This window comes from Entelurus aequoreus, linkage group LG24 (assembly GCF_033978785.1).
Source record: "Entelurus aequoreus isolate RoL-2023_Sb linkage group LG24, RoL_Eaeq_v1.1, whole genome shotgun sequence".
NCBI lineage: Eukaryota > Metazoa > Chordata > Actinopteri > Syngnathiformes > Syngnathidae > Entelurus > Entelurus aequoreus.
In genome coordinates, this window is record NC_084754.1 from 1,136,294 (window position 1) to 1,153,085 (window position 16,792).

General features: G+C 38.0%; 1 protein-coding gene across 1 annotated transcript; it reads right to left on the reverse strand.

Moving 5' to 3' along the window:
* Window positions 1-1,329: 1,329 nt before the first annotated feature.
* lmo2 (LIM domain only 2 (rhombotin-like 1)) lies at window positions 1,330-16,792 on the reverse strand. Its single transcript, XM_062035704.1, has 3 exons — window positions 16,515-16,792; window positions 6,006-6,221; window positions 1,330-4,127 (listed from the first exon to the last, which is right to left on the reverse strand). The coding sequence occupies exons 1-3, from the start codon at window positions 16,553-16,555 to the stop codon at window positions 3,902-3,904; spliced, it is 483 nt and encodes a 160-aa protein (XP_061891688.1). The 5' UTR covers window positions 16,556-16,792; the 3' UTR covers window positions 1,330-3,901.

Below are 16,792 nucleotides of genomic sequence, written 5' to 3' on the forward strand. Positions count from 1 at the left end.
CAACAGTCCGGGGGTCTCCCTTGTGCTATTTTAGGCTTCATAATGCACCACACATTTTCAATGGGAGACAGGTCTGGACTACAGGTAGGCCAGTCTAGTACCCGCACTCTTTTACTATGAAGCCACGCTGTTGTAACACGTGGCTTGGCATTGTCTTGCTGAAATAAGCAGGGGCGTCCATGATAACGTTGCTTGGATGGCAACATATGTTGCTCCAAAACCTTTCAGCTTTATTGGTGCCTTCACAGATGTGTAAGTTACCCATGTCTTGGGCACTAATACACCCCCATACCATCACACATGCTGCCTTTTACACTTTGCACCTAGAACAATCCGGATGGTTCTTTTCCTCTTTGGTCCGGAGGACACAACGTCCACAGTTTCCAAAAACAATTTGAAATGTGGACTCGTCAGACCACAGAACACTTTTCCACTTTGTATCAGTCCATCTTAGATGAGCTCGGGCCCAGCGAAGCCAGCAGCGTTTCTGGGTGTTGTTGATAAATGGCTTTCGCCTTGCATAGTAGAGTTTTAACTTGCACTTACAGATGTAGCGACAAATTGTAGTTACTGACAGTGGTTTTCTGAACTGTTCTTGAGCCCATGTGGTGATATCCTGGTGATGTTGGTGATGTCGCTTTTTTAAAGCAGTACCGCCCGGGGATTGAAGGTTACGGGCATTCAATGTTGGTTTTCAGCCTTGCTGCTTACATGCAGTGATTTCTCCGGATTCTCTGAACCTTTTGATGATATTACGGAGCGTAGATGTTGAAATCCTTTAATTCCTTGCAATAGCTGGTTGAGAAATGTTGTTCTTAAACAATTTGCTCAGGCATTTGTTGACAAAGTGGTGACCCTCGCCCCATCCTTGTTTGTGAATGACTGAGCATTTCATGGAAGCTGCTTTTATACCCAATCATGGCACCCACCTGTTCCCAATTAGCCTGTTCACCTGTGGGGTGTTCCAAATAAGTGTTTGATGAGCATTCCTCAACTTTCTCACTCTTTTTTTGCCACTTGTGCCAGCTTTTTTGAAACCTGTTGCAGGCATCAAATTCTAAATGAGCTAATATTTGCAAAAAATAACAAAGTTTACCAGTTCGAACGTTAAGTATCTTGTCTTTGCAGTCTCTTCAATTGAAAAGGATTTGCTAATCATTGTATTCTGTTTTTATTTACCATTTACACAACGTGCCAACTTCACTGGTTCTGTGTGCGTACAATGGTTCACATACCAATAAGTGACATAACATCTTATATTTTCATGAAAAATGTGAGACAGCTTTAACAAACGTCAAGTGTTTGTCTGATCTTCAGTGTGTCAGTCAGTAAAATATGTAATATTGAACATTATTTCACAGCATTCATGTTTTCATTTCATCATGTGAGATACACCAGAACGAAATGTATTCTCAAATACAAGATGGAGATTAACAAAATATATATTTTTAGTTTTAATACAAAATACGGGTGTGGATAATAACATTTTGTTCATGTTCTGACAACATAAGCTAATTCAGTTTAATAGTTAGTTTAAATAAGCTATGAAAAGTTACAAAAATTAGTATCTCTGCCATTTTCATTTCGTAGAAGCAGCTGTCACAAGAAAGAAGATTGAGACTCCTGCTATGATAAAGCTTAATCCACCCCTTTTGTGGCTAAAACGGTACAGATAAATGAACAAGTACGGGTAAGTTGCCACCTCATGGCACATAAAGACAACATTCACACACTAGGGCCAATTTAGTGTTGCCAATCAACCTATCTCCAGGTGCATGTTTTTTGGAGGTGGGAGGAAGCCGCAGTCACGGGGAGAACATGCAAACTCCACACACAAAGACCCCGAGCCCGGGAATTGAACCAAGGTCTTTCTTATTGTGTGGCACGAGCAGTAAACACAGCATCCTCCATGCTGCCTCCTTATGTATATAAGAGATGTATAAGACAGAGTGCCAAAATGTATGCTTTGACTGAATGCAGCTAACATACTTGAGAACTGAATCAGCGTTCCTTCAAATGACTGTTTATTGCATAAATGGTGAAATTAAATGAAGTGCCTAAAAGGGTGGGGATGCTCAATAAATGAGTCATTTCAAAAGATGAATAACTGAAGGAATTGAAGGGGACACCATATTAAACTGTCAAAAATGTGCAATTCTTTGATAACAGACACCAGATACGTTCTTATTTAAAATTAATGTAGCACATGATCAAGCATTTTTTAAATCATATTAAAGAAATGTACACTCCAAAAATTGTGTATTTTCGTGCAAATATTGGTCCTAGGGGTGTCTCGATATGACTCTTTCACTTCCAACTCGATACAGATTGAGTGTTGCTGGCCAATGCCGATAGTAATCCCATACGGTATAAGCACTAATTTCGTACCGTATTTTTCGGAGTATAAATCGCTCCGGAGTATAAGTCGCACCGGCCGAAAATACATAATAAAGAAGGAAAAAAACATATATAAGTCACACTGGTGTATAAGTCGCATTTTTTTGGGAAATGTATTTGATAAAAGCCAACACCAAGAATAGACATTTGAAAGGCAATTTAAAATAAATCAAGAATAGTGAACAGGCTGAATAAGTGTACGTCATATGAAGCATAAATAACCAACTGGTATGTTAACGTAACATATTATGGTAAGAGTCATTCAAATAACTATAACATATAGAACATGCTATACGTTTACCAAACAATCTGTCACTCTTAATCGCTAAATCCCATGAAATCTTATACGTCTAGTCTCTTACGTCAATGACATCAATAATATTTGATATTTTACGGTAATGTGTTTATCATTTCACACATAAGTCGCTCCTGAGTATAAGTCTGGCCAAACTATGAAAAAAATGCGACTTATAGTCCGAAAAATACGGTACATACTTTTACTATTTTGTAGAAAAGGTTTGATCAAGTGAAATTAGTCAAACAAAACAATGGTGAGTATGAAAATGACTAACAGTACGGCATAAAATTGCATACTCCTTGTTTTCTAGGGTGGAATGTTAGAAAAAGTATGATCGAGCGAAATTACAAAAACACAACAAACGTGGGTATGAAAACATTAACCTTATGACAGAGTTACACTTGTGAAGCGGAGAGTTTATTTGTGTTTTTGGGACACCTAGTGGTCACAATAATTCATTTAATTGAGGGCATGATACAGTAAGTTGAATGATGCGGACACGTTTGGTACTGGATACTATCAAATACGCTTCAAACTTGGAGTCTTTGTATGTGTAGGTGATATACAACTATACTGATTTGATACTTGTTTATACTGACAAATGTGCTGTTGTAGACTGCAATATTGTTCAATTAAAAACACTAGCTTGTGTGCTATTTTGTGGTTAGCTGTTGTGTAGCTGCTAGTAGCTTTTCGCCTACCATGTTTACCTTTTTGTCCATGACTTGACTAAAATACAAGAAAATATCAACCTTGTGTGCTTAACATTTGGATGTTAAGAGGCTGTCAAGTTTTGCATAAATAAACACGCTGCCGGAGTGCTTGTATCAGAGATTTTATATGTCCGTTATCAACCGATACTTGTTCTTTTGTTGATATCGGCCCGAGAGTTGCTACAAATATCCGATCAAGACACCCCAATTGGTACAAATACATGTTTTAGCTGGTATGTGTTTCGTTAATGTAGTCCTCCTGAACTATAACGTCTCTCCAAATGCTCTGACTCCCAATCCGAGCGACACATTATTGTTATGTGCACATGTTATTGCATGTTTATCAGCTTTGCATCAATGAGGCCTGAGGTGAGGAGAGGTCTTAGTTGTCTCTGGTCTTGATGGGAATAGGAGGTGCAGTTTGACGTCCGCCTGGTGCTAGAAAAAGTGTATCAAAGATGTCTTCACAAAAAAAAGTCTAGTGATTTCCTTCCTACACCATATTGTTGTTGTTGAGTTTAGTCCACTCAAAGATGTCCTGCTCGCAGACGATGTCTGAGTTGATGAGCAAGTAGCGGTCTCCCACGCAGAAGTGCTTCTGGCAGGCAGCGCACTTGAAGCATTCCAGGTGGTAGACCTTGTCCCTCACACGCATGGTCATCTCAAACGCTCTTATCCTCTTCTCGCAGGAAGCGCACAGACCATCCTGGCCAAAAAGCCTTTGGGGAAACAAACATTTTTATGTAATTTTACAACAACAAAAAAGGAACACATAGCTTTATATAAATATTTCAATCAAGATGAATTATGCGGTCGCAATCTCTACAAAATTGTCTGAACATAAACATCATACCGCAAGTTATTTCTAATATTTTGTCACACCAACAATCATGTAATTAGATTTTTTTTCACGACTCTGTATTTATTTGTGAAAGATTGAACTCTCCTAGCCTACTGTAAGTCGTAGTAACCACATACCAACAATTCATATTTTCCCCTAAAACTTTGTACTCAATATTTACAAAGCTAAAATAATTTGGATTTTATTAAGTTTGCCAATTTATGTTCTGCCCTGCATGTTTTCCTGACAGGAAGCAGATTAACACCTCTAAAGGCTTAGTGGCCACATGCGTGGACAGCACCTTTTAGCTCTTATTTCCAAAATTGTGTACACTACTGAATTGGGGTCTTATGGCCGCTTATGTGGACACTTATACTGCCATCTGGTGGTGTCAGAAGAGTATAACATGCAATGGAAATTGGGGAAAAGTGTAAAAATAAGAATTAGCATGTCACTAAACATGAAGTACACGTTTGTGTACTTATGGACTAAGTACATCATATCAAAATATGATTCTTAGTTTTTATTCTAATTAGGGTCCAATAAGCCCAAATGGCAAAGAGAAATAAAAGCATGCAAACAAAGAGCTTGGGCCTTAAGAGGTTAATGTATTGTTATAAGGTTTTATTTTGAAAAGCGTTTGGTAAAGTCGCAATGCATGATGGGAAACTACCCTACTACTTCTGGACGGGGGGGTGTTTATTTTTTTTTATTTTTTTATTTTTCATAAAGAAGTACAATCATGTGTGCTTACGGACTGTATCCCTGCATACCGTATTGATCTATATTGATATATAATGTATATATTGTGTTTTTTATGTTGATTTAATAATTTTTTTTTTTTTTTTAATTGTTATTTTTATTTTTGTGCGGCCCGGTGGTTGGGGACCACTGACTACTACTGCTACTTTAAGAGCCTCCCGGATTAGACAGTGAACGCTCCTCACTTATCGTGTTTTTAGCCTTCAAAAGCTTTAGAAATCGATGGTATTAAATCAATTGTTTGAAAGTTAAGGTGAGAAAATTGTGTAACTTGAAAGTTCCCAATGTGCTTTATTAGATATGTTTGTGATGGGTTGGCAAGTATGTTGCTAGGGTGGGATAGCCATTCAATGAAGGTGATTTCATTAAAAAAGTGCATGTTAGATTTTTTTAAGAAATCTTTTCTTGCGGCCCAGCCTCACCCAGTTTCTGCATCCTGTGGCCCCCAGGTAAATTGAGTTTGAGACCCCTGATGTAATGTATACTAAATGATTTACTTTCATCCATCTAATTCCATACCGCTTATCCATCTTGAACGGCTGCACACACAACAATTGTCCAAACAGTGTTGCTATTATTTGTCTGACAAAAACACTACATATTGTTGCTGTCATTAAACCCCACCATAAGTCTGACTTGCCCGCGACCCCGAAGGGAATAAGCGGTAGAAAATGGATGGATGGAAGTCTGACTTGAAAGTTCTCACACCGTTCAATGTCATCATGTAACATTTGAGCAAGATTGGTAAAAAAAAATCACGGCCGCCAGTGAGCAAAAGTTCTTAGAGGGGTGAAACATGGCAACTAATTGCCCATAGATCATTGACCATTTTTCTAATGATTAATAAAACGTATCCTTAAATTTTTTAACCACCACAACTAATAAACAGTGCCGTTTTTTTCCCCACTGGCATACATCAGGAACTGCTCCTCTTCATGCAGTTCATCCCAAAAAACAACAATAACGTGAATAAACATGTTTAAAACACGCCTACCTGAGGTAATCTCTGCGGCATAATTTCCTTCCCAGCTTGTAGTACAGCCGGCGGCCGACCTCCCCGAGGCGACAGCCACAGAGGTCACAGCTGAGGCAGTCCTCATGCCAGTACTGCTCCACGGCCTTGAGGAAGAAGCGGTCGCCGATGCTCTGCTGGCAGCCGCCGCACGTCAGCAAAGAAGGAGGCATCTGCAGGACCTCATCCACCGGCTCCCTGCGCAAAGGACAACATGTCACCCTCTGGTCTGTAAAAAGTCTGTTTTTAGAAATGGCAGGGCGCTTTATGGGAAATGTTTTACAGCAAACGTATATCTAGCCCTTTCCTGCTCCGTCACTGTATACCAGGGGTGTCAAACTCGTTTTCATTCACGGCCACTTGTAGCGAAATATACGATCATAAATGTATAAAAATTAGCATCATTATATTAATACACAATTGCCAATGCATTTGATTATTATATTTTTTATGTAGACTCTGGAAATGTTTTAAATCAAATTTAGTGTTTTTGACAGCATGTTGCCGGGAATGGACAAACAGTAGGGGTGCACCAAAAATCAATTTACATCCAAATCGTGATTCTTATTCAATCCTATTCTCATAATTTTCCAAAATCAATAATAACAGTTTGTTTGTTTTTTAAGAATCCCTCCATCCATCCATTTTCTACCGCTTATTCCCGTGGGGGGCGCTGGTTAAAATATGTTTTCAGGCCTTCTACATGCAACCAGTAGGAGCTTTTCTAACCTGTAACTTGTTTTGAAAACGTTTCATTGTAATTATTATACCAAATAACTAGAGATGTCCGATAACGGCTTTTTTGCCGATATTCCGATATTGTCCAACTCTTAAAGGCCTACTGAAAGCCACTACTAGCGACCACGCAGTCTGATAGTTTATATATCAATGATGAAATCTTAACATTGCAACACATGCCAATACGGCCGGGTTAACTTATAAAGGGACATTTTAAAATTCCCGCCACACTTCCGGTTGAAAAACTCCTTTGGATATGATTTATGCGCGTGACGTCACAAAATCCACGGAAGTGGTTGGACTCCATCGACCCGATACAAAAACCTCTTGTTTTCTTCGACAAAATTCCACAGTATTCTGGACATCTGTGTTGGTGAATCTTTTGCAATTTGTTTAATGAACAATGGAGACTGCAAAGAAGAACGTTGTAGGTGGGATCGATCGGTGTATTAGCGGCTAAGTACAATACTTACAGCAACACAACAAGGACTACTTACTACACCTAGCCGATGCTTGCCGCCAAACCCACGGATGAAGTCCTTCGTCGCGCCGTCGATCGCTGGAACGCAGGTGAGCACGGCTGTTGATGGGAAGATGAGGGCTGGCTGGCGTAGGTGGAGCGCTAATGTTTTTATCATAGTTCTGTGAGGTCCGGTTGTTAAGTTGCTAAATTAGCCTTAGCGTCGTTAGCAACAGCATTGTTAAGCCTTACCAGGCTGAGAATTTTTAACCGTGTAGTTACATGTCCATGGTTTAATAGTATTGTTGATCTTCTGTCTATCCTTCCAGTCAGGGGTTTATTTCTTTTGTTTCTATCTGCATTTGAGAACGATGCTATCACGTTAGCTCAGTAGCTAAGTGTGTCACCGATGTATTGTCGTGGAGATAAAAGTCACTTTAAATGTCCATTTCGCGTGCTCGACTCTCATTTTCAAGAGGATATAGTATCCCAGGTGGTTTAAAATACAAATCCGTGATCCACAATAGAAAAAGGAGAGTGTGGAATCCAATGAGCCAGCTTGTACCTAAGTTACGGTCAGAGCGAAAAAAGATACGTCCATCACTGCCTCTCAAGTCCTTCACTGTAACGTTCCTCATCTACGAATCTTTCATCCTCGCTCAAATTAATGGGGTAATCGTCGCTTTGTCGCTCAGAATCTCTCTCGCTCCATTGTAAACAACGGGGAATTGTGAGGAATACTAGCTCCTGTGACGTCACGCTACTTCCGCTACAGGCAAGGCTTTTTTTATCAGCGAGCAAAAGTTGCGAACCAAAAGTTGCGAACTTTATCGTCAATTTTCTGTACTAAATCCTTTCAGCAAAAATATGGCAATATCGCGAAATGATCAAGTATGACACATAGAATGGATCTGCTATTCCCGTTTGAATAAAAAAAAATCATTTCAGTAGGCCTTTAATTACTGATACCGATATCAACCGATACCGATATATACAGTCGTGGAATTAACACATTTTTGTGCCTAATTTTGTTGTGATGCCCCGCTGGATGCATTAAACAATGTAACAAGGTTTTCCAAAATAAATCAACTCAAGTTATGGGAAAAAATGCCAACAAGGCGTAAATGTTGTATATTGTAGCGTCCCGGAAGAGTTAGTGCTGCAAGGGATTCTGGGTATTTGTTATGTTGTGTTACGGTGCGGATGTTCTCCCGAAATGTGTTTGTCATTCTTGTTTGGTGTGGGTTCACAGTGTGGCGCATATTTGTAACAGTGTTAAAGTTGTTTATACGTCTACCCTCAGTGTGACCTGTATGGCTGTTGACCAAGTATGCATTGCATTCACTTGTGTGTGTGAAAAGCCGTAGATATTATGTGACTGGGCCGGCACGCAAAGGAAGTGCCTTTGAGGTTAATTGGTGCTCTGTACTCCTCCCTACGTCCGTGTACTCAGCGGTGTTTTATAATGTCATAAATGTTACTTTTTGAAACAGATACCGATAATTTCCGATATTACATTTTTAAAGCATTTTATAGGCCGATAATATCGGCAGTCCGATATTATCGGACATCCCTACAAATAACACATAGCGAGAATCTTATTGAATCAAGAATCGACCACTGATTTTTTTTTTTGTAAAATTAGTTTTTTCCATAAAATCCGCCCAAATCATCCAGTCTTACTGCTGCTTACATTAGCTTATAGCTAAAGATGGACATGGCTTTGTTTTCTAAACATGGGCGGGAAGAGAGTGAGTGTGAAGGGCAGTATTGAGAAGGAAAAGTAGATGACGTTCATCGAATTAAAGAAATAAATCACCCAAAACATGATAGAAAGTAAAGCAAACTTGGCGAGGCAGTCCGAGCGTAGCACTGCTAGTCTGCACCTAACTGAGGCAGAATGAGACTGTCGCCAGCCAAGAAGGTTAAAATAGTATCTAAGCGGCAGCCATGAAAATATGGAAAAGCTGACGATGGTGTGTTTGACGGAGAACCAGCTGGATGGAGCTACCGTAAAAGTCCACTCTCCAAGGTAAATGTTGTACATTGTTCTTACAATACTTAATAAAACAATAGTTTGTAATACATTATATTGTATTGTTTTATAGGATATTTCTTAACTAAAATGTGCTTGTGTTCCTAAAAGGCAAATTACATGTTTAAGTTGTGCTGTTTTGGGGACCAAGCACCAATAACATTCATTTCAATCAGTGACGTTGATTTGAGATACAAGTGTTTTGAGTTAAGAGCTCCGTCACAGAACCGATTTAGCTCTTAAGTTGAGGTACTACTGTGCCTGTTACCATGTAGTAAATAGTGTCTTGCTTGATTATTAACTTGGTTATCAAATATGATACTATCACTTAATATTCGACACAACTATACAGTGCAAGTCGTCCTTCGCCACGTCACAATTCTATAGCGCTTATTGTTGTTGTTTTCTTTTTTAGATAATCCTACGTACTTTGTGGCTTTAAATTAGCATTCTTAAAGTATTAAAATGGCCAAAAAAACAAAAACATATCAAAATTACCAGAGGATAGGCCATTAGATGACAACAAACCAAACAGAGCTCGCTGTTCAGTATCGTGGCCACCGATTGGCTCAGCCTCAGCGGCATCGCTGTGTTCAATTAAAAGTGTAAATGTGACTAAAAGGTGTTATTTCATGTCTGTAGGGATCTCATAATGTTAACATGCGTATTTAGAAGGTCGTAAACAGGTTCTGTTATGTTCGATTTCTAATCAATAATTCACACTACTGAATTTACAAACAGCTAAAATTATACACAAAGCAAACTATAACCTGCTACCCAAGAATATACAACAATTATTCTAAAAAATGTAATTTAAAACATTTGTATGCACGTACAATACTTAAGACCTTCAGTATATCAGTATGTGGAATTAAATGATGGAATGGATTAAGCAAAGCAATCAAACAATGTACTAATATGATCCACTTCAAGAAACTCTTCAAACTTAAAGTGTTTACAAAGAACAAAGAAGAAGAACCATGATAAACATTTATTTCATCCATCCATTCATTTTCAAAATAATCTTACTCATCTCACCATATGAAATGTAACTTCAGTGTTTCTCACACATTCATTTATTTGTGGCAGCCCGCCACGAAAGAATTACGTCCGCCACAAATAAAATTAAAATTAAAAAACATTTAAATTTTTTTTTTTTTTTTTTTTTTTTTGTCCTGTCCAGCTTCAGGCAAATCATATAGTTGATGTAGATGCCCATATAGGCTGTTCACATTTACTTTACAAAAGAGAAGTGTAGGATACTTCTCTTGTTGCCTTATTTGTATTTGACCACTACTGTTTTGTGTTTATTTGTTACTGACTGTGGCAGGACACCTCTGCCTCTGTTTCACTTTATGTTGCTGGTAAATAATATGCTTGTAGTAGTAGGCTAAAGTTAAATTATTTAGTATGCACTAATTAAAGGGGCAGAGCTTTAAGAGACATTTTAGCTTTTATATTTTATAAGATATATTTTTTGTAAGAACCACAATTAATAAATATATTTCAGTGAATAACTTATTGTTCAAATCTGTATATAAATATGTACATAAAGTGTTGTAATTATATTGTAAAATGGATGGATGGATGGACGTTTAAAACAAGACTGTTATTATTAATTAGTAAGTATACATTTTTTTAGCCTTTTAGAGAAAATCATATTGTAGTAAATTATGCAAATTACTTGATGATGTCATGGTGACCACGCCCATAGCCACGCCCCCACCGCCACAGGTATCTTGGCAGTTTATGGGAAACACTGAACTTACTTTACTGAGTATTATTTATTTATTTTTATTGTGATTACTTAGGGAGTATATTGTGAATAAATTGAGAACAGGAAGTGAACAAAAGTTTTAGCAACTGTTATGTAAAGGAAAAGGGGTAGGATTAAATAAGCTCTGCTTCTTCTTACTCCTTTTCCAACATGTTGAAAAGAGAAACTGGAAATTTTGATGTATCATGTTGTATGCATGCATGTGTGATGTATCATGTTGTATGCTTGCTTGCATGTGTGATGTATCATGTTGTATGCATGCATGTGTGATGTATCATGTTGTATGCATGCATGTTTGATGTATCATGTTGTATGCTTGCTTGCATGTGTGATGTATCATGTTGTATGCTCGCATGCATGTTTGATGTATCATGTTGTATGCTTGCATGCATGTTTGATGTATCATGTTGTATGCTTGCATGCATGTTTGATGTATCATGTTGTATGCTTGCATGCATGTTTGATGTATCATGTTGTATGCTTGCTTGCATGTTTGATGTATCATGTTGTATGCTTGCTTGCATGTTTGATGTATCATGTTGTATGCTTGCTTGCATGTGTGATGTATCATGTTGTATGCGTGCATGTGTGATGTATCATGTTGTATGCTTGCTTGCATGTTTGATGTATCATGTTGTATGCTTGCATGCATGTTTGATGTATCATGTTGTATGCTTGCTTGCATGTTTGATGTATCATGTTGTATGCTTGCTTGCATGTGTGATGTATCATGTTGTATGCGTGCATGTGTGATGTATCATGTTGTATGCTTGCTTGCATGTGTGATGTATCATGTTGTATGCTTGCTTGCATGTGTGATGTATCATGTTGTATGCTTGCATGTTTGATGTATCATGTTGTATGCTTGCTTGCATGTGTGATGTATCATGTTGTATGCTTGCATGTGTGATGTATCATGTTGTATGCTTGCTTGCATGTTTGATGTATCATGTTGTATGCTTGCATGTGTGATGTATCATGTTGTATGCTTGCATGTGTGATGTATCATGTTGTATGCTTGCTTGCATGTTCTAAATAAACTCAAACTCAACACTTTGCGGAAATGAATTTGCCACAGTCAGGCTTGGTGTTCTGAAAAAATGTGTTGCTTCATTAAAAAAAATAAAAATTGCAACCAATTGCTTAATCCGATAGTTAGCAACACAAGTAATTGACAGATTTTGATGACATTTTCAGAAAATGTCCTAAATAAGTCCCGGAACAAGTGCTTTTGTAGCTTTTATTATAAATATGAGCTTGTCAAAATATTTATTGTTGACATTCATTTTGTCACCATAGAGTATAGAGCAGTGTTTTTCAACCTTTTTTGAGCCAAGGCACATTTTTTGCTATGAAAAAATGCGGAGGCACACCACCAGCAGAAATCATTAAAAAACGAAACTTAGTTGACAGTAAAAAGTCGTTGTCGCAATTGTTGGATATAACTTTAAAGCATAACCAAGCATGCATCACTATAGCTCTTGTCTCAAAGTAGGTGTACTGTCACCACCTGTCACATCACACCCTGACTTATTTGGAAGTTTTTTGCTGTTTTCCTGTGTTTTAGTTCTTGTCTTGCGCTCCTATTTTGGTGTCTTTTTCTCTTTTTTTGGTGTTTTCCTGTAGCAGTTTCATGTCTTCCTTTGAGCGATATTTCCCGCATCTACTTTGTTTTACCAATCAAGAATATTTCAGTTGTTTTTATCCTTCTTAGTGGGGACATTGTTGATTGTCATGTCATGTTCGGATGTACATTGTGGACGCCATCTTTGCTCCACAGTAAGTCTTTGCTGTCGTCCAGCATTCTGTTTTTGTTTACTTAGTAGCCAGTTCAGTTTTAGTTTTGTTCTGCATAGCCTTCCCTAACTTTCATTGCCTTTTCTTAAGGGCACTCACCTTTTGTTTATTTTTAGTTAAAGCATTAGACATCTTTTTACCTGCACACTGCCTCCCGCTGTTTCCCACATCTACAAAGCAATTAGCTACCTGCTGCCACCTACTGATATGGAAGAGTATTACAGGGTTACTCTGCCGAGCTCTAAACAGCACCGACACTCAACCACAACACATCATTTGCAGACTATAATTACTGCTTTGCAAAAAATATTTTAAACCCAAATAGGTGAAATTAGATAATCTCCCACGGCACACCAGACTGTATCTCACCGTGGTTGAAAAACACTGGTATAGACAAACAACCAGCCAAGCATTTTAGGTTAATCACGGGTTAATACCGGTTTTGTTTCGGTTTGTTTCCTGGTGTGTAAAATTAACCACAATATAGGACAAGCGGTAGAAAATTGATGGATGGATAGCAACGTTTTTTTTACCTTCATTGCTATGATTATTTTGTGCGAGGAAGTTTAGCGTTGATGCGCATGCTCGGTATTTTTTCTACATTTTCTCAGAACACCGGAAGGAATTACCAGCGATAAAGGAGGGATTACAGCACACCCCCCGTTTAAGCCCTCGACTACCAGCGTTACTCCCTCCGAGGTCTTAATCAAGGCTCAAGTCCTTCGTTTTTTCCTCACACAGACATTTATTACAGACATTTATTTCAGCCACATCGATGCCAAATACAATGCCGTCAGAACTAATCAAATAAGAAAACATAACTTACAATTAGTCTGACGTCCAATAAATGAAAACATTGATTTCACACACATTTTCAGAAAGAATCATACCTCATTGGCCTCACAAACTCCAAGGGAATAACGATTATTCTCAATCCCAGACTCCATTACCATCCATCCATCCATTTACTACCGCTTGTCCTTTTACCATTTCCTCTCAAACACTCGTCGTCTCATGCTGCTTCCTTAATTCCGTCACTTATCAATTGTTCCCCCCCCCCCCCCCCCCCCCAACAATGTGACCAAACCGGAACAAAAAATACATTCCCCTCCAATTACATGGGTTTTGTAACAAAAATAAAGTTTACATAAATTTGCATGAATTAGCCCAAGGAAATACCTTTTTAATCACATTATGTGTACAATATGAACTTATATTTATACATTTGAGTTTGAGTTTATTTGGAACATGCAAGAATACAACATGATACATCACAATTTCCAGTTTGTCTTTTCAACATGTTGGAAAAGGAGTAGGAAGAAGCAGAGCTTATTTAATCCTACCCCTTTTTCTTTTATATAACAGTTGCTAAAACTTTTGTTCATTTCCTGTTCTCAATTTATTCACAATATACTCCATAAGTAATAACAATAAAAATAAATAAATAATACTCGGTGAAGTAAGTTACATTTTATATGGTGATATAAATGAGATTATTTTGAAATTGAACAGATGGATGGATGAAATAAATTGAGAATGTTTATCATGGTTCTTCTTCTTTGTACTTTGTAAACACTTTAAGTTTGAAGAGTTTCTTGAAGTGGATCATATTAGTACATTGTTTGATTTCTTTGCTTAATCCATTCCATCATCTGATATACTGAAGGTCTTAAGTGTTGTACGTGCGTACAAATGTTTTATATAAAATTTTTCTCTAAAATTATATTTCTCCTCTTTTTTTTTTTGAGAGGAATTGTTGTATATTCTTGGGTAGCAGGTTATTGTTTGCTTTGTGTATAATTTTAGCTGTTTGCAAATTCACTATGTTGTGGAATTTCAGTATTTTTGATTCAATAAATAAAGGATTTGTATGTTCTCTATATCCAACATGATGAATTATTCTAACTGATCTTTTTTGTAACACCGTTAATGAATGAAGTGTACTTTTGTAGTTATTTCCCCATATTTCTACACAATAACTCCGATATGGTAACACTAGCGAGCAGTAGAGAATAGGAAGTGATTTTTGGTCTACAACATGTTTTGCTTTATTCATTATTGACGTGTTTCTTGCTACTTTATGTCGTATCGTAGGTCGTGAGTTCAAACCCCGGCCGAGTCATACCAAAGACTATAAAAATGGGAGCCATTACCAAAAGTGATTCCCGGGCACGGCCACCGCTGCTGCTCACTGCTCCCCTCACCTCCCAGGGGGTGATCAAGGGTGATGGGTCAAATGCAGAGAATGATTTCGCCACACCTAGTGTGTGTGTGACAATCATTGGTACTTTAACTTTGTATATTTTTTACATGACATTTCCAGTTCAATTTATCATCAATCATTATACCTGAAAAATGTGGTTTCATTTACTCTTTCAATTTCTATTCCCTATACATTGTATTTATTTATTCTAACCAACTATGAAATATACAAAGATAGATTGATTGATTGATTGGCAACACTAAAAAATTGGCCCTAACGTATTACGGATACGGCAACAGCAGAAGTCAGACTGATTTGCAGGTGTGTAATTTGTTATAATAAATGATAAATGTGTTATACTTTTATAGCGCTTTTCTACCTTCAAGGTACTCAAAGCGCTTTGACACTATTTCCACATTCACCCATTCACACACACTGATGGAGGGAGCTGCCATGCAAGGCGCTACCAGAAGCCCATCAGGAGCAAGGGTGAAGTGTCTTGCCCAAGGACACGACGGACATGACTAGGATGGTAGAAGGTGGGGATTGAACCCCAGTAACCAGCAACACTCCGATTGCTGGCACAGCCACTCTACCAACTTCGCCACGTTGTTGTGAGTAGGGATGTCCAATAATGGCTTTTTTGCCGATATCCGATATTTCCGATATTGTCCAACTCTTAATTACCGATACAGATGTATACAGTCGTGGAATTAACACATTATTATGCCTAATTTGGACAACCAGGTATGGTGAAGATAAGGTCCTTTTAAAAAAAATTAATAAAATAAGATAGATAAATTAAAAACATTTTCTTGAATAAAAAAGAAAGTAAACCAATATAAAAACCGTTACATAGAAACTAGTAATGAATGAAAATGAGTAAAATTAACTGTTAAAGGTTAGTACTATTAGTGGAGCAGCAGCATGCACAATCATGTGTGCTTACGGACTGTATCCCTTGCAGACTGTATTGATATATATTGATATATAATGTAGGAAGCAGAATATTAATAACAGAAAGAAACAACCCTTTTGTGTGAATGAGTGTAAATGGGGGAGGGAGGTTTTTTGGGTTGGTGCACTAATTGTAAGTCTATCTTGTGTTTTTTATGTTTAATATTTAAAAAAAAAACGATACCGATTATTTCCGATACTACATTTTAAAGCATTTATCGGCCGACATCTCTTTTAAGAACCACTGATATAGAACAAATATACATGTTGCTTCTGTCAGCAGCTCCAATGAGGTCAGTGCTGCAGTTCCTATAGTGTCCACACGAGGGAGATATTTGACACGGTCTTACTGCGTTGCCTCCAAAGCAGAACGATGAAAAGTAGAAAAGCAGAACGTATGAGCAAAGTAAGACCGGATACATATTTTCATATTATTTACTATTAATAGATCTTACTGAATTGAAGCATTTCAACTTCCCCAAACACGACTAACTGGCGTGATGATTAAAATGTGTCGCACTCACTCGTTAGCTTCCAGCGTCTTCCTCTCGATAGTGGAAGACATTCCACGGCGGGAGGGAGGATGGATCCACCAGCACCTGCTCCTTCTTAAACAATCATGTTCAGGCGGGGACGCGACGATGAAGGATGGACATGATCACGTCTGTTCATGCCCACGATCATGTCGTGTTTAAATAGGTCGCCCACCCCCTCCATCCCCTTCTCACCCCCCAGCAGGTCTGCTTTCGTTTCCCTCTTCCTGCCCACGATGCGTGTGACAATGGCAGGAAATGAGCGTTAA